This window comes from Cygnus atratus, chromosome 13, assembly GCF_013377495.2.
Source record: "Cygnus atratus isolate AKBS03 ecotype Queensland, Australia chromosome 13, CAtr_DNAZoo_HiC_assembly, whole genome shotgun sequence".
NCBI classification, from domain to species: Eukaryota; Metazoa; Chordata; class Aves; order Anseriformes; family Anatidae; genus Cygnus; species Cygnus atratus.
The window spans coordinates 7363147-7388741 of record NC_066374.1 but is presented as its reverse complement, the minus strand read 5'-3'; the positions used below and the strand labels follow the sequence as shown (position 1 = coordinate 7388741).

Sequence of the window (25595 nt, the reverse complement as noted above, 5' to 3'; positions counted from 1 at the left end):
GTGCTCTATGTGATCTATTGGATGAAGACAAACACTACAGAAAGATTAAAAAATAGGAAATTACAAAAGCATGTGGCAAACACCTGAGATATCAGCCTTGGCTTCCACCCCCGAAGTGCTCCAGAAACACTGCTCATCTACTGTATCCCATGCCATAGGTAAGGAAGGAACTTCATCCTCAGAGAGGCTTGACAGAAAATCAAATGACTTGTCTTAACAGTACAGATTTGACCTCTACTGTGGTCAGAAGTAGGTACTTCTCAGCTCAGGACCGCATATAGTTTAAAGCCCCTTACCATTCATTTCATTGCTACTTCCCACTTACTGAATTAGGAAATCTTATTCTAGAGGGATCACATTCAGTAGGATCCAGGATCAGCATTTGCAGTACAATGAGGTCTGGTACTGTGGCCCTCCTTGTAGGATCCTACTAGCAATACTATGCAGGCTGTGAGGCACCATACAAACTCTCTCCCCTGACAGGCTAAAATACTGAGTCACTGGGACACTGAAGTTTCTGGGAAAACATGGCTAGAAGCTTTGAGAGGAAGAAAGAGGGGATTTGTAAAGCATGCAGTGTCCCAGATGGGGAGGGCAATGCAGAGGAACCTACCCCTGGCCATGAAAGGTCTGGTTACCCGAATACCATCAGCACTGGAACACAAAGTGTCAGGAGCCAAGTGCTAACCAACAATATTCCTCCTGAATTATACCAAAGCAGAAAGCACCATCAAACTCAAACAGCTTCTGGCTGGTTGAATTCAAGGCACGTCTATACATTGCACTAACTGATAAACAGCCTACTGAAATCAGCTCAGCTTTTTTGAATGCTGGTCAATATATCCAAAATATAGCAGATAACTCTGAATGAAAGGCATTTGCCTTTTAAAAGCCAAGTAATTAACCAGGAATAAAATCGATGCTGTAGGCATTTTACGTTTTTAATTCTGATATTTTAAAAAGCAACAATAAAATGCACGTCAGTATTTGAGTTCAGGGAAGCAAACCCGTATGGCACTTTTTTTGTTCAGTTTTAAGTCAGATTCAGCTGAACTGAGCCAAACTCCCATTTGAGTCATTTGAGCAGCTTGGTACACCCTAACCACTTCAAAATGGGACAGGAAATGGATGTTGAAAGAATTCTTGGAGTCTTATGGTGGCTGTGGGTGGTGACACAGAGGTGGGAGGAATGGACAGGATTCTCTGTGAGAAGAGAAAACACTGGAAGGCAAAGAGATTGGTGAGAAGAGGTGAGAATCACCTATCTGTCATCCTTCCCGGGTCATTTTCCTCAAATCCACTAGAAAACGTGACCTCTACTCTTCTCCTTTCTCTTCCACCTTCATTCTGAGTCTCAAAGACCCCACCTTTCTCCTTATCCTCAAGCAGCCTGTGTTCAGCACACAGATATCAAGGGAAGGAGGAAGCGCTGAGCTGTTCCTGCCATGAGAAGGAAATGGGCAGGCTCAAGCTGGAGTGCCAGGAAAGAGCTCTGGCACTGGGCAAAGGAGGCGGAGAGGGCCTGGAGCTGGTATTGTTTTTTCCCCTCACCCCCACGTAGGTGGAGATGGACAGATCTGAAAGTAAAATTATTAAATGCAGTACAAGCTTTTCTGTCATGCTGTTGCTCTGAAATGGTAACCAGGAATATTCTTTCATTTCTGGTACAGAACAATAAGCTTTAAAATAATGCATTAGACTCAGTGCAGGTTGAGGAAGATGAACAGCATGAGCTGCTGAGATCATGGCTCAGTCTGGTGCCCCATGTATCAAAGCAGGATCTTTTCTCCTTAAGGATGCTGGGAGACAGGCAAAGTGGGACTCCTTTGCCAGCCTGGACAGATTTCTCTCTGGTCTGAAGCTTACGAAACACACCAGAGGCAAAAGAAACTCCTTTTTCTTCCTAGCTCTGTCACAGCTTACACAAGAAGCTCTGGGGAAAATGCCAGTTTCATGGCAATTTATTTTCCCTATCTGTGAAACAAGAATACACTCAGTAATACGTGAGAAATGCTCTGAGGTTGAGAGCAAGTCTTATTACTGTAATTTTTTTGTTTTCAACCACAGAGAACATTGTTCTGCTTTCTCTTGTTTTCATCTTTTCTGCGCTAATATTTATCACAGGGGAAAATCCACACAACTTGAAGTCTCTGCTAGAACTATAGATGGGAAAGAACCACAACATGACACATGAGGGAACGAGTGTTTTTGCTAAGCCCGTGGGGAGGGATGAAGTACTTTTCCCGTCTTTCAGTAATATTTTAAAAAGAGGTACTTCTCTTTACATTGGAATAAAGAAGGTCAACATTTTTAAAAATAGCAACCATGCACACTGACTGTAATCAACAGGATTGCTTTTTGCAACCTGCCTAGCGCCTTCACGCAGTAAGTTGGCATCAGCCACTACTACCGGGTCAATAATAAGGACAAATAAAGAGGTGCAATTTTTGAACCTAGATGTAAGCCTGTTTGTAGGAAGCATAAAGCCTGGAACAGTACGCACTTTTTTAAAGCTTATAGCTGTAATTTGAAGTGACAGAGCAGGACTTCAGAGTGAAAATGCTGCTGAGAAGGAGTGGATACAGAGTTTATCACATACGTTAACAATTTGACTCTCCCCACACTGTACCCAAGCCCTTACAAATGGCCAAATTACCTTCTGTTCTGCAGCAGTGCTTTGGGGTTTCAGTTCAATCCCATCTGGTACTTTTGTCCTTGAGAAATCTGCCACTCTGCTGCTCAGCAGTTGCCTGGTAACAAACTCCAATTAATGAACAGAACTACTTCAGCGGGAAAAAAAAAACAACAACCCAAAAAAATACAAAACCCTACACCAAAACCCACAAAAAACACCTCCATATACACAAGTTCTCCTGAGCATAATTAACATTCACTAGTTACACATAAGGGTTCCTGTACAAAAGCCAGTTGATTAGGATGTACCTGGATGGACTGGTGCCCGAGGACTGCTCCCAGTAGGAAGCTCTCCCCACCTCAGTGGAGGCTTCCCTTCCTTCACCCATCATTTTGACAGGTGCTCAATCAAGTGACAGCAGGTCCGTCGAGCAGCCTTCAAAAACTTCAAAACTTCTCCCATCTTCCCTCGTACACTACCCTGAGGGGTGAAATACTGGCCACCCTGTTCCCAAAAATCCAGCATCGGCTGCATGTGGGTAGAGCTGCTGCTCCTCTGTACACTGCTCTCGCCCCCTGGGACAGACTGCACTGCGACTTTGTTCTGCGCAAGAAACGTGACCATCCTCACTTCACATGTAAGGCAGCAGAAGCAGAGAGACAGAAGGACTGGGTCAGGCCAAAAGCCCACTAAGCCCAGTATCCTGTCTTCCATGGTGTCCAAAAGCAGGTCCTGATGGACAGAGTAAGACCAAGGCGAGCATCTCTTGTGATATACCCTGCACGAGCAGTGGTATCTGTGTTTTAAAACAGTGTGAATGAGTGTGAAGGAGTAAAAGGGTTATTTTTTCCCCCCTATGGGAGCTGTAAATATTTGCATGCTAAACTTATGAGGAATGGCAACACATGGAGCAGGATCACTGATTAGTGCAAGGTCCTGATCTTAAATTACAGCAACCTCCTATTTACTGGTGGGAGTAAGTACTTACCATCCAAGAACATACATGCGGCCACCTTATTTAAATTTGGTAATGAACAGCATACAAAGAGCAGAGGGAGGAAACTCAACTATACAAAATGAGCCACAGGAAAAGCGTGGTTTTTTTTTGTAGGGGAATTGTGAATGATGCAGGTATCAGAGAAGGAAGCAGCCTTCTAGAGTGGGAGAGATGAGCATGAATGGAATATATATGCTATACAAGCAGGTAGGATGATGGCTCGTGTTCACTGACATCCCTCCTTAAAACAAAAAACTGGTGTTTGCTATTTACTCACTAGTAATAATGATGCATTTCCCAAAGTATCTATCTTTCAATATAAATGATGCTCAGCTGAGGTGAAGGGACTTCGTTAAGACTGCACTTCCAGTTTCCATGAGGTTCTCACAGTGGCTGTGTGCACAGAAGGCCAACCTAACAGGGATCAGCCTGCTGACCCCATTTCTCCAAAGGACCGGTGGGTCTCACACACACAGGAGATGCAAACAACACATGCAGATTTCCAAAGGCAGTGAGACACCTTCAAATCATTACAGCATACAGGGATATAACAGCCTAACACTTATGTAGCAAAGTCATTGCTACAGGGCAAATCCATATTTTTATGTGGTATCTTTCTGAGGTCTAGGATGAATTCTATGACCTGGAACGAATAAAACTTCACAGAGCAAAAAGATGTGGTTTGGAGAGGAACAGTAAGAAAATTAGGCATTACAGCAAAAAGACAGTTTTTTCAGGTGAATAAACTACAATATTTTTTTCTAACATTATCCCTCCTTATCCCTCAGCTTTGAAAATGAACTTCAGAAATGCAAATCGGGAAAATATGCAGGTACAAAAACCTTATTCAGAGGAGCACAGTAGAAAAGACTGGTATCAGGCCAATGCTAGAGCTTGCCAACAGCGTTACAAATCTGTGCATCTCTGTCTGAGGACTGACAAAACCGCATGTGCAATTATGTCAGAAGAGCAAAAGCCCCATCCTAGACAGCTCTGTATTGCTGAGATGCACTTCGAAGTAAATACTGGAACTGAAATAAACTGAAGTTCTCTTTGCAAGAAAATTAGAAGTTTTGTTCATCAGTACTGAAAACCCATTTTGTTTCTTGTTCCAAGCAGCAGGGCTGACTGACTGATCCCCTCTTTCACTTGGACAAGAAAGAGATTCATGCTCCGTTATTTCACAGCCAAATACACATTCTGCATGACAGGTAAAACACCACAAGATGTCAGTCACAAAATCACCAAGAGAAACTGGAAAGCTAAAGAGAAACAGCTCATGTGAAATCAGCTTGGTAGAAGCTACAATGTACAAGCTTATAACTGCAGCAATTGTATAAAATAATACTAAAAATACAGCAAATTCTACAAAATCAAATCCTGCTTACACCTCCCCCCTTTATAAACAACCCAGGTGAAATAATCAGCTTTTCAGTGGTAATTATTTCCACTTGAGTGAACAGACCATCTGAACACAAGTGTTACGTCTGCCTTGCTTTTTGCACCGCAATCTGCATTTAACATGAAGATATACAGTTCTCCTTTTTTCTTTTAAAAATTCCATTTCAACGTAGATCAATGTGAAGTAATCTCTGAAGAAGCACTACCTATTGATGTTCAGTTAAAACGAGACATTTCCTCATTGTCCCAAGGCAGCAGGTCATCAAAGCTTGTTACGTTGCACACATCTGATGGAGCAAACATTTACCCCCAGGAGTTCATTATAGTGAGATTAAACTGCTTAATTACAGCTGACATAAATGACTGATAGCAACTTCAGACGGGAGGCATTTATGTATGCCAATTTTTTCCAGATATTTATAAGCATGTAATAAAAAGAGAAAATAAATCAAGCCAACCTCATGTGGTTCATGTCATCTTCATCACTGCTGCCGACTTCGTCGCTTGATGAGGAGTAGTCTGCTGCTTTCCAGAACGAACTGGTGCTGTCCTTCCCCTTGGCAAAGGAGCCTGGGCTCTGAATAGAAAAAAAAAACTCAGTTTCTCCTCAAGGAAGAACCCATTGCTAAATATCACGGGCAGGATTTTACTGTCTCAGCAAAGGGCCTTCAGACACCCCAGTCCTACAGGAGCTCAGGGACGTGCTCCCATGTTACTAGCAGTGGCCTGCACATGACTTGTCTTCAAACCTCCAGCCCAGCCTTTCAGATGGACTTACTACCTAGCTAGCTATCTCAAGCACCAACAGAGGAGATGTCTGAACAGATGTGCCCTCAATGAAAACCATGAATAAATCCAAAATAGCAGTGGATATAGAAGAGCCTACCTCAATCTGGCCTGGATGAGAAACTTTTTCAGGCTTCTTGTGCAGGTGCAGGTGGTTCTGGGCCAAAGCGGTCTCTCCCTTGGCTGCTCCTGGGTTCCCTGTAAAAAATTTCCTTTGAGCCACTTCTCAGCTCCCACTTCCACTCTGCCCTGGAGGGAAGTGGGTAGCAAGGGCCAGCACCCACAGGGCTCCTCAAGGTTCTGCCCCAGGTCAGGCACTGGTGACAGTGAAGCTGTGGCCCCGCACTTCCCTCCCAGGTGCAGGGCTGGGGACCCGCACGGCTACTGAACACCCAAGCAATCAAGACCAGAGGAGCTGAGGCCACCTGGACATGACGATGCCATCTTAGGAGGGATGCCGCCAAGAGATCAAGTGAATTTTCCTTTTCATTAACCTTCATAAAGCTACCTGGGAAGAGCCAAAGCAGCCCTGGAGAGATGCTGTCTTCTGCACACAACTCTTGATACGAGTGAAGGGAGGGAAGGCAGATGTGCCCCCACCCTGCCAGCAGGGCACACAGCTACCTCATTCAGCAGTTTATTTCATGACTGTCCCACTGCTACCAACAGGACTGCTTGTAAGATAACAGGGGGGAGAATTCAAGCTCACGCAAATTAAGATTTGTATTTGGTAATTTAGCTAGTTTTATCACAATGGCTTCAGGTACTCATGCATTTTGCAAAGCTTTTAAAATTCAAAATTCCTTATTGGTCAATGAGTACCTAAGCAACTCAGCAGCAGTATTAAAGTATTTATAGCCCTTTCCTGCCCAATTCACTATCCCTGTGGGTCTGGGAAAGCAACAAACTCTGGAACACCATATGCCAGAACTAGCTGTAATTTAATGACACTTAAGAACGCAAGGAGACAGTTTAAACCACAAGGGAGGTTTTCTATTCTTTCCATGGCTGGTGAGGTTTTCATTTCCCCATGCCAAAATAGCACAGGAGTTACACATCATGCAGACATTGCAATGTTGAACTGGGCTGTTGTATGCTGCTCATCATTATGCTATTATTCAAACATAAAATGACATAAGAGAAAAATGAAACAAACCCCAAGCAGTTTAAACTGTGCTCTGGTTTTCTCTTGAAGCAAAGCTTCCTACTCCGTATGGTTAGTGAAAGCAAAATTGGCTTAGTTGCGTAAATGTAATAAATAAGCAATTTGTTCTTCATTTATCAAGGGTTTTCAAATTAACAATGCGAGCCTCAGTTTAAAAATAAATGACCTCAGCAGCTCGCTGCTGCGGTTTCCAAACATTTTTAGCATCCACCCTGCCTTGACTTGGGCGTGATTCTCCATGTCACCCATCTGCATCAACCTGGATGTAAAGCACTGTAAAACACCAGTGCTTTGCAAAGAGCTACACAAGAAACTGCCCTAGAGTTCTCCCACAGGAAAGGCACTAAGGAACAGCAAATACAGGAACAAACCCCTCCTCTTCTGCTCCGTGTTCTCTTCTGCTTGAGTCTCAGTTCATGTCTCAGGAACCAGAGCCTGTATTGCAAAGAAGTCTGCACAACCATGAGCAAGCCCACTGCATTCTTCCATCGCTACCAGAGACATCAAGATCCCTTAAAACTTGCACTGTGCTGCTTTCACTGGATGAGGCTATCTCCACGTTTAACTTCCTTTCCCTTTTTCTCAGTTTCACTATCTTTCTGCAAGTAGGAGTAGAGGAAGAATGTTTCACAAGCTGCTACATGGAGAGTCTTATGTTTCTTTATGCTTCTATCAGCCAGCACAGTATTAGAGTGCAGAAATATCAGTGTACAGCGACTGCTCATCTGTATCATCTTATCAGTGGACAATGCAAAAAAGCAGCATATGGTTATGCAGAAAATGCCAATGGGTGAACATTAGCATTGAATTAGATCTGTGTATGTAATGTTGGCTCCGCTGAGTTTCAGTGGTGTCACTAAGTGCAACAGAACTGATTTTTTCACTTCTTAATTGACGTAATTAAAATTCTGTGTGGAAGTACATTCACAGTCATTTTTTTTTTTACTCAAAAAGGGAAGTATTTATATTTTAGGAACATGGAACCCTAAAACCAAGAGGGCTATCAAAAGCCTATCACCAGAAGACATCATTTAAAAGAAACAAAAACATTTACAATAGAACACTTGACACCCTACAGAAGTCCATTTCTTGTGCTAGGAACTCTGGACATTGTGACTGATGAATCATTGACTTGGGAATCACCTGAGGTTGGTCGGCTGCTCTGATGAGATCCCATCTCCCATTGCTTGCTGCCAGGAGTGCTGCTGCTGTTTAGCTTCAGAGCATGTCCCCCAGGGGACAGCTGATGACTGTTACTGAACAGAAAGACAAAAAGCACATTAGGTGATTTGCGTCCAGGAACGCAGACTAGAATGCACCTCCTAGACCACTGAACCAAGCTCCCTGCTGTCAGTGTATGATATAATACTCTTAATAAACAAAAATTTGGCATTCCTTGGTGCTCCAGGCAGGGCCACTCAATAGCAAGAGAAGACAGAGGGGACAGTTTCCTCTGGGAATTCATTCCAGGAGAATGCAGAGTCCCAGGTCACCACAAAATACCCAACTCCTTGTAATTATCCCTTGGCCTCTTCAGACCAGTCCCACTCCTGGTTCCAAAATCTCACGGCTTTTACAAATAATGAAACCTGCTCTCCTACCCTCCTACAAGATACATCATCACCCACTTATAAATGGAGAAAAGAACACACAAGACAGTAAAACAAGCTGCCAAGCTTGCAAAGCAAAACTGAATCTCACTCAGTAATCCCAGGCTAAGCAGCCCCTCACTTTTAACACTGTGGTTTGCCTTCATGCTTCTTTTCTGCTTTGCCTCCTTTAATTCTTATGTAGAGAGCATTTAGGGTTTGACTTCACCTGAAAGTTGTTTCAGATGATGTTTCTGACTTTGGTTCAACAGAAGTAACCGTTCCAAAATGCTGTACATCATTCTGTTAGGTCAGCTAAAACTACTTCCCTTTTAAATCTCTCCAACCCTAGTTCCTCACTGCATTATGTTCCCTGATTAGACAGCCTGTGGGGGCTACCCTTCACCACTGAGCTCTCTGCATCCTTGGTCTTTTCTTCTGGGATGCCAAGTACACTCGCCTTAAGGGCAGACTGCCGGAATACTGCCAAATACAGCATATTTGTCTGTTCAAGCTACTATCAGGCAGAACAAAGTTGCAGCCACAAGCTTCACAAACTATAATTAAAGTGCCTAGACAGGGAGTTGAGGCCAGGGCCCCAGTCACTGAAGTATCCAGACAAAGAATTCCTCTTTGAAACAATGATGTAGGCCCTAAAGTGCCACAACAAAGCATCTCCATGAGTACCCTGACCAAGCCACTAGCACCACCTGTCCCTGCTATCTTCAGGTGTCAACAGGCTGGGGTCTCCAGTAACCTGCACCTTCAGCAGCCACTTGCTCTGACCTGAAGGGACAGTAAAGCAGTACTAAATCACAAGCAGCTGTTAAATTACTGCACTGCATAATTGGGAAACCAATGAAGAACTTGCATGGAAACCGCTCAGGCAAGCCAAGCAGACTGAAACAAATGAAACAACTCTTTGCAGGAATTATTACAGGTGGAACAGCCTTTATATATTAAAAATATTGCTTTCCATTAGAATACAGAACTACCTTGCATTAAAAGGAGGCAATCTACAATAGGTTTGTTTGTATTTAAATCATGTACATTAGTCATTAAAAGGAAGCTAGCTTAGATGCTTCCTTCAGGTTTAAGATCAAGAGATTTGGTTTGTTATTTATTGGATGAGCTGACACAAAATAAGTGTAACTGCCATTAAACGAGGTATGAACAGTTTTTAGCGTTACTAAAACAGTTTTAGTGTTACTCAGTTTTAGCGTTACTGAGGTTATGGCTTTGTTTTTAAATAAACTGGATTCAGTTTTCCCATTGGCAATAAATCAGCATTAGTATAAGCATAAAACATTTAGGAGCTTACCTTGAATGGCATCTCTGATGGCCAGGTTGATCCCTGCTGTGAAATTTAGAGGTTGTCCTTTCTGGAACCTTAAGGATTTAATCAAATATTTTTGATTTGCTACTGGTAGACTCAGTTAATAAACCTAACACTTACCCTGTATCAATACAAAAAGGAGACTAACCAACATAAAAGAACAATACTTCAGTGGGACCTGTGGAGCTGTCGTTCATGATATTGGCACTGGATGCTGCGAGTCAGCAGCAGGTACTTCCATTTCGCTTTGAGCCTCTGCAATCTATCAGGGTGCAGTCTGTGAGAGGTTTGCACCTTTCCCTAGAGTCAGCATTATTCTTGGTCAATATTTAAAGCAGACAGAGAAACACATCTGCAGTCAGTAACGCAGCTTTACCTAGGTGGTGGATTGCCTTACTTTGCTATCAAAGTGTGCATATTCAAGGGGAGGGGAGGAAGGTGGGGAGAACAAAAAAAGGACAGACGCACACATCCCATCTGCAAAGTAATAATACGAATTCATGCACATGCGTGCCCATACATACACACATCCCCACACAGGAGTTCTGCCCTTTTTCTTAGGGGTTCTGTTAAAAAAATAAGTACACCATCGCCTGAATTATACAAACTAATGAGCTTTTCTGCAACAAACCAGATCGTGCACAGAAAGGGAAGCTACAAATATTTGGTCTAACAAAACATAGGTATCTGCATTCACTGATCCCACAGATACTATACATATACACTGAGAGCATTTACCTGCTTAATCAGTACAGAATCGTATCTTAGTGAGACCCAGTAAGCGCGTAAGTGATGGGATTTTCACTCAGCTTCATAAAGCCAAAGTGGGTAGATACTACACAGAGCAGAGGAACTGGGCACAGACAGTGCCAAACACCCAGCATTTCACATACCTTCGGGGGTTGTTCTTCGTTTTGAATCTCACTCCAGAACACATCATCTTGTCCAGGGCTGACTGGTATTGTTACCATATCTGACAGCGAGCTGCTGTGGTATGCATCTTTACTTGCCCGGAAATTGTCACACTTGAAACAAATGAAATACAGACTGAATTGTACTTCTCTGCCTCTACAACGTGTCCCAGTGCCAACAGATACCAACAGTTCTGTCTGAGAGATCAAATTTTTAGTAAATGTGTAATGAGTATTGTGTTTCAACACAGACTTAACTTGCTCACTGTAAAATTATTGATTTCCAGCATCTTAAGCACAAATATTTCAGGGTGAAGGGCACAATATAAAGAAATAGTAAAAACATATATGCTATATGCACAACTCCCATCTTTATGTCTGTGGAGAAGCTGAAAGGTCACTGGCAACGCACAGAGAACTGCTGAATTGAGTGACAAAAATTACTGCTAAGTATATTTCATACAAACCTGACCAATGACTCGTTTCAGAACCAAGACAGTACAATAATTGGGTGAATCCCTTCCCCTACCTGAGATGTTCCCTTCCAAGCTAGTCTTTGCAAGCCCACCATCAACCTACAGCCACTGCAAGCAACCCGCCACCTGGAAGTGCTTCTAACTCTCCAACAGAGTGCCCTGGCCCTCCTCTGTAACAGAGATTTACAGGTGCTTTAAAAAAAAATAAAATTTGAGCCTGCTGTAAGCAATTAGAAACTATGCCCACACTACACCTCATGCACAGTCACGTCCAGGTGCTCCCATTGAGATCACCTGTGTTTAAAAGCTATCAGCTATCATTGAGGGTATCATGTTGGGACATTAGGACAGCAAATGCCCTAACTGGGGTGAGAGGAGAGGGGGAATACGGCGTTCATTCCAATGGAATAACATGTTAGCAGTGTACAACTCAATCTAAAATACTCAAAATTTGTTCCTCTAATTCTCTCTGTATTAAAAAATAAAAAATAAAAAGGAAAGGTCCTTTAAATTCTGTGCTTTAATAATCTATCACACTCAAGTCTTCCAAAGGGGAAGAAAGGAACAGAGCTAAAAATGTCAACCGAATGTACTGATCCTCCCTGAAATGAGAAATCCTCTTGGACACGAGATTGAGACAGAATACATGGAAATGCTGTGTGAGCTGGGCCCATCTTGAGGGATTCCTATGCCAGAACCAATTTAATGTTACAGAAATAGAAAAATAGTAGAGAAGTGCCTGAAGCTATACCACTTTGGGCTTTCTCTTCTCGTGCAAAGCAAGACCAGGGCTCCCTGGGGACACCCACAGCCAGCAGGAACACTACGAGATGCCTGCCAGCTGCTGTCGTTCCCCAGTCTGGATTGAGCTTCTGTACATTACCAGTGGGAAGCACCTCTTATCTCAAGCGGACTGCAAAACAGCACCCTGACCACTTCCAGTACTAAGAAAAAGGCTGGTAATTTTTGTCTGACTCAAAGTTTTAATGTTTGTGTCCCGATCAAATTACTACAGCTCAGCTCAGAGGCAGCTGCAGTTCAGTTTCCCCAAAGAATGACTCAGACAAATATTTTATTGATTTATCAGCTAAGCGTATTAAAATTTTCACTAGTTCCCTCGAGCGAGAGACATTATGAATGCACAGGAGTATTATTTACCTAATATGTAATTCATTTTTAAGTGAAGTAACCTATATTAAAAATTAACACACAGTAACTGAGAACTGCACACAGGTTTTCAATAACATAATACAAGTATGAACCTCCTGTAGCTCTAAAGATCATTTAAATATCTCTAAGCAGTAATTCTAAAACTATCTAAAGATGTCAAACACCCATTCAATTGTCCCACCACCACCTCCAAGTCCAGCAAGGGGAAGCCAACTGCAGAAAACCAGTCCTGACGAGTTCACCTGGTTAAATATTCAGGTGCTTTTTCTGCCTTTTGGGGAGAACATGTTCTGTTTGCTCTCTGTAAAGAAAATAGCTTTTTCAGCAGTTAGAACATCTCATAATCCGTGTCCTTTCATTTTGTCAAAATGACTTTTTTTGTCCAACATGATTGTCACTAATAATAGTTTTCAGTTAACCAGAATTATTTTAACAGCAAAGTGTTCCCCTGAAGTGACTCATCTTGGGGATAGGAATAGGCTTTACAGCAAGTGTATTATTATCAGAATATAGCAAGATTTTCGTCCTTGCCAGTTTTTCAACAAGATACTTAACTTTCTTCCTAAATTTCAGCTTTTGAGTCCTGCAGAGTACCAGAAAACTACTCATGCTTAAAAGCAGGGGTGAGCTTTGCTGAATCATGATGTAAGTGACTGAGAAACTCTCAACTCCACACACACCCTCTGCAGATGGTACCCACTTCCATTCTTTGGGCAGGGACAGACCAGTACTCCGGTTTCATGTAAAGCCAGGAAGTGATGCCTGTTTCTGGGATGATTTCTGTAGGACCTACAAAACCTTGCGATTCTACAGCAAGCCAAGAATGTTTCAGATAACCCCCAAATCATAGCATTTGGCCACATTACTCCAGACAGAAGAGCAGATCTAGATAGCAAATCCTAAAGGAGAACCACAGAATCAATTAAACAAAAAGGAGTTCATTTCAGATGTGGGCTAAATCCCTCCTCTACTCAGACCCTGGGAGACACTGGGCAGAGAGGCAGACCCAGTGACTTTGTTTACAAGTCTCTGTGAAATCCTGCAGGTAGCCCAGTACTGCCCACCCCACAACACTGCAGCCAGAGAGCCTGATCTGCTGCTGTGCTGCAGCTCACCAAAGGCAAAGCAGGTACAAAGCAGGTGGAAATGATACGCTCTGATATGGGAATATCTCACATTTCCCTCACCAGACAGACAGGGTACAAGACACTGAGAAATCCTGCTCCCTGCTCCTCGGGAGCTGCATTAAGATTCCCAGGGAAATCGTTTTGACAGAGAGTTGGGCAATAAAGAGGTGCCACACAATCTCACAGAATAGGATCGTTTAAAATAAGAAGTCTTTTTAGTCTGAGCAGAGCAGTGATGACAGATGATCCCTCTCTGACAAAGCTGTCTGCAAGTTCTTCAGCACAGACATCTGTGATGGATTCACCTTGCATTTTAACTCCACTGTTCACTTTTATTTTAAATCAACAAGGCACCAACATACTGAACTCTCTGAGTACATTGCTGTGAGTCTTTTAGTCTCCAGGTGACTAACTGGCCCATCGCTCATTTTGCCTTATCACTTTATAAAGTTAATATATGCAACATTGCCAAACACTCAGCTATTAGCATCAACAGCTGCTGCCAACGAGCAGAAGGAAACACAACCCTTAAGAAGATTTATAAATTTCCCCTTGAAGTTCATTGGGTTTCCATGCTAACACAGCAGGTGAGACCATGGATCAGCTTCTCCCTGTCCACATGGTCTCCACCTGCCAGAGCACTGACTTGTGCACGGGTAACAGGGCAGCTGCCAGCAGGGAGTGAAATCACACTAACCACTATATATCGTGTGCTGCTGTTAGCCTTAAGTAACACCATTGCTTTACATAGCATCAAAATTTTATAGTGTAGTTTCTAGGAAGGAATGTGAAAGAGGGTGGGTGATAATACTGCTTTATTCCTCACCACTCCCCAAAGCAGCTGGGAGAGGCACTACCAAATAGAGAAGCACCAACGAGGTGCAAAGGGATGAAGTGACTTGTCCTAGGTCTGGGTCACAGCCAGGCAAGGATGTAGCTCCTTTCATCCATGGAGCAGCACTTTTACAGGGCAGGACTCTCGTCTGTAAACCCACTGCGCTCCTGCAGAATCCCAGATGCCTTGCAATACGCTACAGGCCTTCCCACTCCTACTACAGGGCCAAAATATTCAGCTCAAGGAAGCTGCCAGTCTCTGCCAAAGGCTAAGATACAAACATCCTTCTTGCAGACCTCGCACCAGCTCTCCAGTGAGTCAATGCTACGAGCTGAGCCATCAATTTAGCCCAGTCGCAAAACTCATGACTTAAAATGACAAATGGGCTGTGGAAAAAAAGGATGTGAGAAGATACACCAATATTTTCCCAGGGAAAAGCTATCGGGGCCCTTCTTTTCCCAGCAGATGTCTGTGTTGATTTTTCCATCACCACCAGACAGCAGCAACCTGAACAAGAAAAGCACAGCAGACTTGGACTTAAAGTGGCCAGCTATTACCTGCCTCACACAGACTCACTCTCAGGCATATATGGAAGCAGGATAGGGGAGCACTGGGCCATGCAGCCTGCCCTATGAGCACCCAGGCTCTGGGGAAAGGAGGAGGGATGAGAGTTTTTTCTCACACTTCAAGAAATACAGTGTGAGAAGGCAAAACATCAGTGGTGCTGCAAGAAGGGCTGAGTTGGGACACGCTGAGCTCAACACGATCAGTATGCAGAGATGCTAACAAGGGCATGACTTTTCGGGCACATCCGTATCTTTCATGCAGGACGTAAATTCACAAGAAGCTCGTGACAAGCAAGATTTCAGTGGCTAGCAATGAGCATAAAAGCTTGGGATAGCACCTCATAGTAATGACTTGCAATTGCAAGTAGCCTCAAAGAAGTCAGAGGGCCCACCCTGCTGTTAGGGCTCAGCAGCAAGGCAGCATGAGATGCTCCCAAAGCAGCTGAGTTGAAAAAAATAACCCAGGCACCTCTCCTCAGTCTCATCTCCCTGCTTTGGCTCCAGGATCCAACGGGCCAGAAAGTGAGGCCACCAGATGCCATATGCAGCAGTGAGAACCCTAAATCTGCTCTCCCAGAGCTGGTAGAAATAGCAGGAGTTAAAACAGTGTGAAAAGGATTCTGATGCAGAACTTTATCAGAGTGTTCTCACTCTATACACAGAGTGACCTGTTTAGGTACAACTTCTAACCTCTAACACTGAATTTTGTATATACTTTGGTATACGGCCTAAGATTCACGGATCTTACATCTGTAGTTGAAACCAACGGTTTCTTCAGTAAGAGGGTGAAGTGCTGATGCAGCACCTGAAGACTAGAAATGGGACTTCACAAACCTTCCGGGCTCTATCCGCAGGCAAAACCTGACTCTGCATTGGCAACTAGTCCTCATTCCATCTCTATATAAGTTTAGATTATTTCATAAGATCACTAACAATCTTGCTTGTGTAGATGGTCTTCAGGGATAAAGATCTTGGCTTCAGACTTGTTTTGTGAAGTGCCACATATATTTATGGCGCCATATAAATAATACATCATCCAGGGACTGTAACAGAACAGCCTTTCAGGCTTTTTGTGAAACATCTAACAGTAATATCATAGAATCAGCAGAGTCAGACATCAAGTGTATAAAAATAACTGTTATCTAAACCTGAGCTGCATTGCCCAAGTCTAATTCCACTTGTAACTTAGCAGCACACAGTGGCACTAAAAATCTGAGGCAGATTGCTGCAGGCTTCAGTCATTTTTGCCAGGAGCAAAGGGAAACATGTCTCCGATGTGCTATTCTGCTTAGGCACAACCAGTGCTTTCTCGTCCCTATCCAGGCAGCAATGCCATACCTGCACTAAGACAGCTCTCTGCAGGGCAGGTGTGCAGGGGCTGGAGCTGCTGCCGGAGCCCACCCTTGCCTGCGGCGTGACGTCATGCCCCAGCACCGCAGGCCACTGGAGGGAAGGCTGGGTGCTGTCACTTCTCTTTCTTTGGTCCTCAGCCTGCAAAGGAGAAGAGAAAAGGCATGATGTGCCAGAGCTGCAGACGGCTTCATTCTAGGCCATTCCGTTTGCTACAGGCTAGGATTTTAGCTGGGGAGGAATCATCTCTCTGTATTTACTTACCTTTGACAGCATGAAACCTGTTTTGTTGTGCATTTATTATCCCCTTTCACAACGTTGACATTCCTGCAAGTGGCTTTGTTAAAACACTTTTAATGCTCTATTGTTTGGTATTTTAACTGCCCTATGGAAAAGACTGCGGAACACAACCTAGGAGGAACAAAGGTCCTTCTATTTCCTGAGGGCACTGCTCATTATAAAATCTCCGTCCTATGGTTTTGACCCCATGGCTCTTTGCAGTTTTATTCAACGTGACTGATTTCCATTCTGTAGTATAAATCTTTTTCGTATCCTCTGATTCAGCAGACTAGGAACAGTTCTACACCACCAGCAAGAATAATGCCATCTCACACCCAGCTGTCTCTGTCTGGGTGGAATTCCTAATGGTCTCACTCTATCTGGATGTTTGTGCCTACGTCAGGATGCTAAGTGTACTCTGAACACAGCCTAGGAACCTGCTGAGGAGACGGAAAATGATTCTCAAAGATCTTGATGGGAGGTGGGGGGAAGCCAGCAAAAAAGGTATTAAAACAAGCAACTACAGTCAATGCCAAGAAATTCTCGCCCCAGAAAACTTCACTGTTACACTGCTCTTGAGGCCAGATTTTCATTATTTGCAACTGCTAAGAATGAAAGGCAAATTTTACCATGAGCAAGAAAGAAAAAGTGAAAATAGAGTGTTTTAACTAAGCTAGAAATGATCATTTAGCTACCACCTTTGCTCTCTAACAGCATTTGCATGCAATATATTGCAACCCAGATGCAAACTTAAGCAGCCAACGCTTTGGGTTCCCACAACTGACTCCAGCCCTAGCGCAGGCACTGAACTGGTGCAGCACCAAGCCCGAGCTCAGAGTCCTTTCTTCGCAGCTCATCAGCTGCTGGGATCAGACACAGCACAGGAGTGAGCTCACATCTGCACACATTGGGGAAAACCTGCTCTGACCTGCCTGCCATAGGAAGAGCTCAAAGACAAAGAGGACGAATTACCCAAAAAGGGCTTTGTGGTGCCAAACATTAAACTTGAGGTGTTGGAGGGCTATAGGGTATTTTTTTTAATTACTTTTATTGTTTTTAATGTCTCAACAATAATTCCAGAGAAATTTCTTATATCAATAACTGGCCCTTCAAATGCCACTGAACCCTACAAATTATGGAAAAAAGAACTTACTCTAGAGTAGGCTATATCTATCCCTGTGCAGATCTCTCCCAGTGTAGAAACTGGCATCTTTTCAGCTAATGAACTGGGAAAGATCAGTATTAGCAAGAAGGAATTCATTGAATTATTACTGTTAAAAATAGTCAAAACTTTAAAGCATTTTTGAATTGTCACAAACCGTTATGAGTGCTAACATAATTATAAAGTCTCAAATTCCAACCAAAAAAATGAAATCCTGTTGCACTAATTAGGATTTTAGTGGAAAGTGTCTTCCAAGAAGTTTGTGATTAAGTAAGTAATATTGTAAAAGAATTTGCCCTCAAAACCAGACTCTATTATAGCAGCCATGATGACAAACAACAGCATCATGCTGTGAATCCAAAAGGCAGGCAAATCTGTGGATATGATTTCCCTTTTTGCACACTGTTTGCTTCTGTATGTGCCTAACTAACCTGCAACTAGTAGCATTTTATTTCACGACTAAATTAAAAGTTAGCGGTGACTGCCTACACTGAACTTCATAATACTTTTCATTCTGCTACGAAGGGTTCATTTACAAAATGCATGCCAAAACTAAAGAGTATTTGAGCTGACATTTTGCAGTTTTTTTCACTTCTAGCTACAGTGAAGTAGAAAAGAAAGTTAAATGAAATAAAACAGAGTTGCATATTCTCTCCACCCACCCAAAGCCTAGCAAAGGCAAAGCATTTCTATGTCTTTGGTGACGTGTATTTAGCAAAAGCAGCTTACTTCTCTGTCCACACCCAACTTACTCCCCAGCCAGAATAGGACCCAGCCCTCTACCACCAACTAAATGCTGATTTCCAAAAGAGCTCATTCAAATTTCAGTAATGTTTTGTTTAACCAGTCAATGCAATAAAGCCTTTGGATCGAGGGTGTTTTTTGACAGTTAAGTTTTACTTCAAACAGAATCAGGCATTCTCTTGTTTTCACAAACTGCTGCTCTAACAAGGGCCCTAGTATCTGTTGTTTTCTTGATTTCATGTTGCTGCTTAGCTGTTTGCAGACTCTATCCAGTTATTGATATTCACCACTTCAACAATCCTAGCAGAAGAGTTTTGTTTAACTGCTTATCAATATAGAAAATTTCACTTAAGGGAGCCAGCTGCAGCACATGCACACACACAGAGGTGATGTGTGTGCCCACACATCAGAGTGGGAACTCGCTTAAAGATTGCAGCAAGATGTAACTAAGCAGTGCTCTGCATTCCTCCTACACACGTATGCACAAGCTCTCCTCGTGCTTTGTTTGGGTATTTAGGGAAGATGCCTTGTCAGGAATACACAGACTACCACACCTAATATTCTACTTGCACACAGCTGCCCCGGAGGAGGGGACTGCAAGCTGCTGAGATTTCTGACACTGACCCAGCCAAATAATGTGACAATCGCACCAGCTGTAGAACTGGGCTCACGCACTGGGGGTATATCAAAAAGAAAAATGAGCATGCTAGGAATAGTGAGATAACATAGGTAAAACGGACTTGTAGCTTTTACCCTTACAATACTAGTAAGCAGAAAGAGTTGGATGGCAGAAAGAATTTCAGAGTTAACAAAAGAGTGAAATGGACAAGAACTTTTAATCAGGGACTTTACACGGCTACCCCTTATCCATCAAATCCAATAACCTGAAATCCCAGGAGACAAAGAACAAGAAAAGGCATCACTACCTGACATCGGGGCACAGAGACCCACGCTTGAAATGCATGACAGTGTTCTGTGTCTGAGTCAATTCTGTGAACCCTAACATCAGGCGAAGGCATCTGTTAAAACCTCAGACGATGCTACCTTAATTCATTCCTCTTTGGGAGACAAGGGAATGACAGCTAGTCGACCAGAGGGATTATGATTCTCAGTTCACCACAGTCACACCTTTCTTTGAACTTGACTGGAAGTGACAGAGACTAACCCCTCCTTTTCCTTATCCTCTACATTAACGGAGATCAAAGGCTTTTCTGCAGCAAAGTGTGTAGAAAGACACAGGTCAAGCTGCAGATTTAGGTTGAAAGATCATCCCATTCTCTACTTCAGGATCACCACAGCGTCATAAACTTCAACTGCACCAAAATGCTACATTGGCTGAGTTGGTACCTCTTTGCCTGTGTTGCTTGGTGGAGAATGTGCTGCTGAATTTGAACTCTTGGAAGGCTCCTTCTTCTTCTGCTTGTGGTCATGCTGGAGAGACAGCAGCTGCGTCTGATCTTTGGGCAGGGTTCGATGCACCCTCTTGTTGTGCTGCACGTCTTCCACTTTTTTCTGAAAGCAAAGGGTGGTGAACCTCAGAGAGAACAATGCCTTAGAGGACAATCGAGTTGACTGCTGGAAATACTGGCTTTTCAAAAGAACCAAGTGAGCACAATTGTTGCAGGGCTGACAGAAGAGACACAAACCTGAGGAACAGAAAGCATAAAATGATCCCAAACACTCTATGTTTGGCTTTTGGAAGAACACAACAGAAAATCACGCTTTTTTTCCTTTTACTTTTCCAAAAACAGAGGCCTTTGATCAAACACTCCATGCTTGATTATGAATCAGGTCACTAGCTGCAATATTAGGAAAACATTGTGGCCAAGGCGCCAGACTTGACAATGTGACTTCAGCATTAAAAATAACCTCCACTTCATTTTTATTTGTGAAAAAGAGATTGTCCTTTGCACAGTCTGAAGAGAGACTGGAGACTCCAGAGATTTAAGCTTAAGTTGAGCTCATGCTGGAAGCTTTCAGGGTAAAGATATCTTAAATCAGATTAAAGTGACTGAAGACAACTTCAGCGAGGAGAAGCAGCAGGGACAGAAGTGCCATGCTCAAGGGAGAGGAAGTGTCATTGCTGTAGATAAGGATGGTGACTCAGTAACATGCCAGTTAACTCCAAAGAAAGTTACATGTGAGACCAAGGGGCAGTAAATACATTTAGAAAGTCCCTCTCCGGTCTGTGACTCAGAGGATGGCAACACCCTCAAGGGAACTGAGAGAGACACCAGCTACAGAAACAGGGAGCTGTGAATTGCTAAACCCCCCTTTCATACCTGCTTCTTTTCTGATTTCCTCTGCCCATCTCCTATGAACCGTTCATCATCTTCCACAGCTCTTTTGTCTTCCTTACATCTCTCCTCTTTCCTCTGAATATCCTTAGCCTCTGGCCACCTCTGCTCACACTCCTGCTGCCTTCGGAGCTCTTGCTCTCGCCTCTGATGCTGGAAGAGAGCCAGGGAATAACACTGGTTATTTTGTTTTCTTTTTGTACCTGCCAATTATTTATGCCAGTATTCATTAATCACAAGGCCTATTTCCTGATGTGCAGTCAGTAATAGGGGATACCTGATACACAGCCCAGCAGCAGTAGACAGCCACAAATTGCCACTGCAACGACTATCAAACTTGAAGTGAAACCTTTGCCCTTTTGGCAGCCAAGGGCAGATCTGCCACTCATTTAAAGCAGGCATGTGAGCTCTCTGTGGTGGCTGGCAGCTAATCTAATGACAAATGTCTTCCTGTCATTTTGAGAAGCAAAGGTTTTTTCCAGAGTCCCCCAGTTTTGCTGGAACAGCACTATGCTTTGCCAGTTTGGGAGTGTTTGCACAATGCTTGAATTTTATCAGATGCTCCTGAGAAGAGACATGTTGGTGATTTAGCAATCCTGCAACATCACAGTGCGTCAGACAGCTGAAAAGGCAGCTATCTTGTAACATCTTACAAAGAAGCAGGGCCAGTACCCCGGATCAGGAAGACAGACTCAGAACTGGGCAATGCATGTGAGAAAGAAACCAGGACCTCTCAGCCCTTCTGCCTAGGCTTCCACCACCAAACAAACTCAAGCAAATGCCCTGCGCCTGCTGCTCCCAAAGCTCAGGGCAGGTTGTCAGCAGGAAAAGGACAGAGCCCTTTTAAAATCATTTAATATCATTGTGTTCAGAAGTGACAGTTCTCCCAAGGTTAAAGACAACAAGACAGGTTGTGCTGACAATTTAACACAGCCTTCTTGCCTTTCAAAGACTTTTGTCCACAGGCACGTTTTTTATTTGTGATGGGATGTGGAACAACAATACAAGCCAGTCCTTACATCCTCCAGCCTCCTCCTCTGCTCCTTCTGCTGCTCAATGCGCTTCTGCCGCTCTGTCAGCAGCTGCTTCTTGTATTTCTCCTGGTCCTTCAGCTGCTGCTGCTGGCGATGAGGGTCAGAACGGTTTTTGTTTTCCTGTTGCAGCCTCAGAAACTCACGACGGAGAGTTGACTCCCCTGGGAGATTAACTATGGAGCTGAAACAAAAGGCAAGTTGCTCTATGACTAAACATAACATTAAAGCGGAGAGAATACAAGGTGCATTGGGAATTGCTCGTTGTCCTGTGGTAGCAAATGAAAATGTTTCAATAAATCTCTGCCATGTTGGCTACGCATCTGCATTTACTGTGCTACAAGGCAGCCTGAAGCTGATTATTGGCTTCTTCATTTGAGATTTTCCTCCCTATTGCTGGGGAACAAAGCAGCAGCTTATTACAGACACCTTACACTCAGAATTTGTATTCACTAGCTAGAAAACAGTTAAAGCTACCAGAGGGGATACAGGAGATAAGGGATTTAGAGGAAGTTAAGAAACTCAATCTGTCTGAGGAGAGCTGTCTTCAATGAGAACAGCTTGGCCAATCAAATTTTATATTCATGTCATAAAATTAACCTTGGTTCTCCTTCATCTTCATTCAGCTCATCATCTTCCTCCTCACTTCCACTGTAATCATAGTCTGTTTCTTCTATTAAAAAAAAAAAGAGAGAACAATAAATGCCAGTGGAGGATGACGTTATTTAAGATGTTATCTCAAACCCGCCTTCTGAGTGCTCAATCTGAACTACATGCAGCTCACCAGGAATTTAAAAGCCTCAGGTTGCACTAGGAGGCTGAGGGGACGCAGCAGAAGAAATCCAGGTGTGTAACTCAAAACCTAGCTCAGACCACAGGTCAGTGGGCAGCCCCTTTACACGTTTCTACTTTTTCCCTTGACGGGCTACGCTGGTTTTGCAAAACTAACCTGTTTCCACAATCTGCAATATGCTACGCTAATCCCACAGAGATATCCAACCCCACAACAACATTAGCAGTGGGGTTATTTCAGAAATAAATCTAGACAGGGCATAAAAGACTTATACTGCCCTTCTCTGCTATTGTATGCCTTCTGCAAGGCTAAATTGAGGCCTTCAGTAAATGTGTTTCCTTTTGTACTAAAATTAATAATTAAAATAAAAGAACCAGGGATAATCACGCAATGCTGGTTTTAACACAGCCATTCAGGAGAAGGTGACCCACATTGTTAAGTTCTCTTCAAGAATATCATGGAGGCAGCTTTTAAGGGAGGGTTTCAAATTAGCACGCCATACAGCCAAGAATACAGAGTAGGACCAAAGTAGGACCTAACTTTTTTTGACATCACTAATTTGAAGTGTATAGTCTGGCAGTTTCACACTGTTCTCCCTTTTAGGGGAGCTTTGATAAAAAAATAGCACCTTCCAGGTCTAAATAAAACTATCTGTCAACATGTGATTGTTATCACCACAACTTTACCCCCTCAAGTGCATTTTTTGTGAAAACCTTTAACTGTCTGTCTTTCCATTCACCTGTGCTTTGAGATCCGCAGCTGAAAGAGGTGGTAGAATTTATGTCGACTATTGGAGTCAGTAAATTTACACTGCAACAGCAATTCCATTTCAGGCACAAATATTCTTGTCAAATCGATACTTAGAGTTTGTAAGTCATTTTCCAACTTAACAGAGCTTTCTGAGTTTGCCCTCATAGCCAGTGATCTTCACAGTACCCCTACCATTATAAAATATACAAGAGAAGGAGGGGAGAGAGGGCAGGGAAAATCATGGGGTGGCAGGCTACGGCTGGCAGGCTACATGGCATGTCAACATGCCACTTCGACACTGCTTCTTCCAGGTTTTGCTCTGAATAACACTTGGAACCACCTCAGCTCTCTTTCTCCTTCATGTATCCTGTGCAGTAGATGATTATACCTGTGTGTGTGACTGGATCTCAGAGGCCTTCTCAAGGACTCTTGTGCACTCCAGTGCAAAATGCTCTTTAGAGAGCACTACTGACCCCAAAGAAGTCAGAAACTATAATTATAATGAGATGCAAACAGTAAATTAAAAGGATCGGGAACCAACGGATGAACTGAGAAACTAGGGAAGGCTCGCAGAGTACAGATTAGATACTCTAGAAAGCAGAGGCCTAGACGTTACTTGGACTCCTTGGTCACAGCAGCATTTGGGTTGCGTGCCGTGAATCAGTGTCAGTCAGAACCCAAAGACCTCAGCACTTAAACACCATTAAGGATCTGGGCTTTGGCAAAGAGATTTTCCAAATGGCCCCACTGCTATCATCAACTACGCTTTCTCACAGCTTTTGTGGTACCAGTATTTCAGGTGCATCTGCCTTGTACTCTGCTGCCAAAAATCAGAAGAGGACCCTACTATCTGCAACACCTTTTATTTTGTTTTTGCCACGTTACCTCTTTCTCCTTTTTTCTTCCTGGTCCTATCCAGGTGGTCTTTCAGCATGATGCGCACTTGCCGTTCATTCTGCATGTCTCGGATAAAGGAGTGCTTAAGCAAGGTTTCGGTGGATGGACGATGCAAATAATTTTTTACAAGGCAGCTTTCAACAAAATTAAGGAATTTTTTTGACCTGAAAAACACAGAATAGCAGGGTAAAGTAATAAGCCTTTTCAATGTGTGCCAAACACTACCACAGAGTGATGGAAAGCACTAAATTTGCAAGGCTTCCTTTTGCACTGGGACTATGTGAAACAGAACTGGAGTTCTGCCACCAGCCCAGCGCTGAGGATGAGTGAGGAGGGAACTCCATCCCAGACTGCCCTCTCAGTGGAGTTATCCTGAATTTACATCAGTATCAACAAAACCACTATCTGGCCAATACAGCTTTAAAAAAAAGTAGTTATCCTTTTGATATGGAGAGGATTTTCTTTATGAACTTCATTTATATGACAAACTAATTCTCTGTAAGCCACAAGGACTGCCACTAGTTCCACAATGTTCATGCAATCTTCTGACAAAACACCAAAACCCAAACAGCCTATCTGAACCGGAACTGCAGCCACCCATGCCAATCGTTAGGGACTGCAATGACTGCTGCAGCTTAGCCAGAGTTCAAAAGAAAGGGGCTGCTTCCCAAAGGTAAACTATATCTGCACCTGTGGCTTTCCCCAGCACTAGAAACAGTGGAGGAAAGACCTCACAAATCATTGCAGGATCTGACAAGATCATAGTCTTGGACAAGAGAGCTCAAAATCCTCCTCAGCCCAATGCTGCGAAAATACAGTTTGCACATATCTCCTTACCATTTTCTGGATTTCAGCTTTGGGGGCGGGTTACGGGGGATGAGGAAGAGTGCTCTCATGGGGTGCATGTCACACAGGGCTGCAAAGGAGATCACACAGTTAAGGGCACACATCTCCCCCATCCCAACCACAGCCGACCACCACCACCCACGCAGACCGCACTTGCTTCTCCCAGTTCCTCCAGCGCAGCACCCGCCGCAGGACCTTGGCATCAGACAGTGAAATTCACACTACAGACCAGAAATGAAGTCTCAGATTACAAAGAAAGCTTTCATGACAATACATTGTTATTGCCAGCTAAATGAGGTTTAGTTGAAAGAAAACACAACAATGGCAACAATGATTGCAGCTTTCTTCATTTTTTTTATATATATAAGGCTTCAGAAGGACATTAAAAAAGCTCCCATCTCTAATATACCAAATGGGTGTTTTTGCATAAATGGAAGTTAATTTTTTTGTTA

At 43.3% G+C, this 25595-nt stretch overlaps 1 protein-coding gene across 4 annotated transcripts in view; it reads right to left on the bottom strand.

Moving 5' to 3' along the window:
• Positions 1 to 25595, bottom strand: part of NRK (Nik related kinase) — a 93490-nt gene that overhangs the window by 24503 nt on the left and 43392 nt on the right. For all 4 annotated transcript variants that reach the window (XM_035541225.1, XM_035541227.2, XM_035541226.2 and 1 more), the window contains 13 exons: positions 25135 to 25213; positions 24286 to 24461; positions 22458 to 22530; positions 21846 to 22041; positions 20812 to 20979; positions 19877 to 20041; positions 16333 to 16485; positions 10803 to 10934; positions 9895 to 9962; positions 8128 to 8240; positions 5920 to 6017; positions 5492 to 5610; positions 2657 to 2750 (listed from right to left, as the gene is read on the bottom strand). In XM_035541225.1, coding sequence (XP_035397118.1) covers positions 2657 to 2750; positions 5492 to 5610; positions 5920 to 6017; positions 8128 to 8240; positions 9895 to 9962; positions 10803 to 10934; positions 16333 to 16485; positions 19877 to 20041; positions 20812 to 20979; positions 21846 to 22041; positions 22458 to 22530; positions 24286 to 24461; positions 25135 to 25213 — 1634 coding nt within the window. The remainder of the gene's footprint in view (positions 1 to 2656; positions 2751 to 5491; positions 5611 to 5919; positions 6018 to 8127; positions 8241 to 9894; positions 9963 to 10802; positions 10935 to 16332; positions 16486 to 19876; positions 20042 to 20811; positions 20980 to 21845; positions 22042 to 22457; positions 22531 to 24285; positions 24462 to 25134; positions 25214 to 25595) is intronic.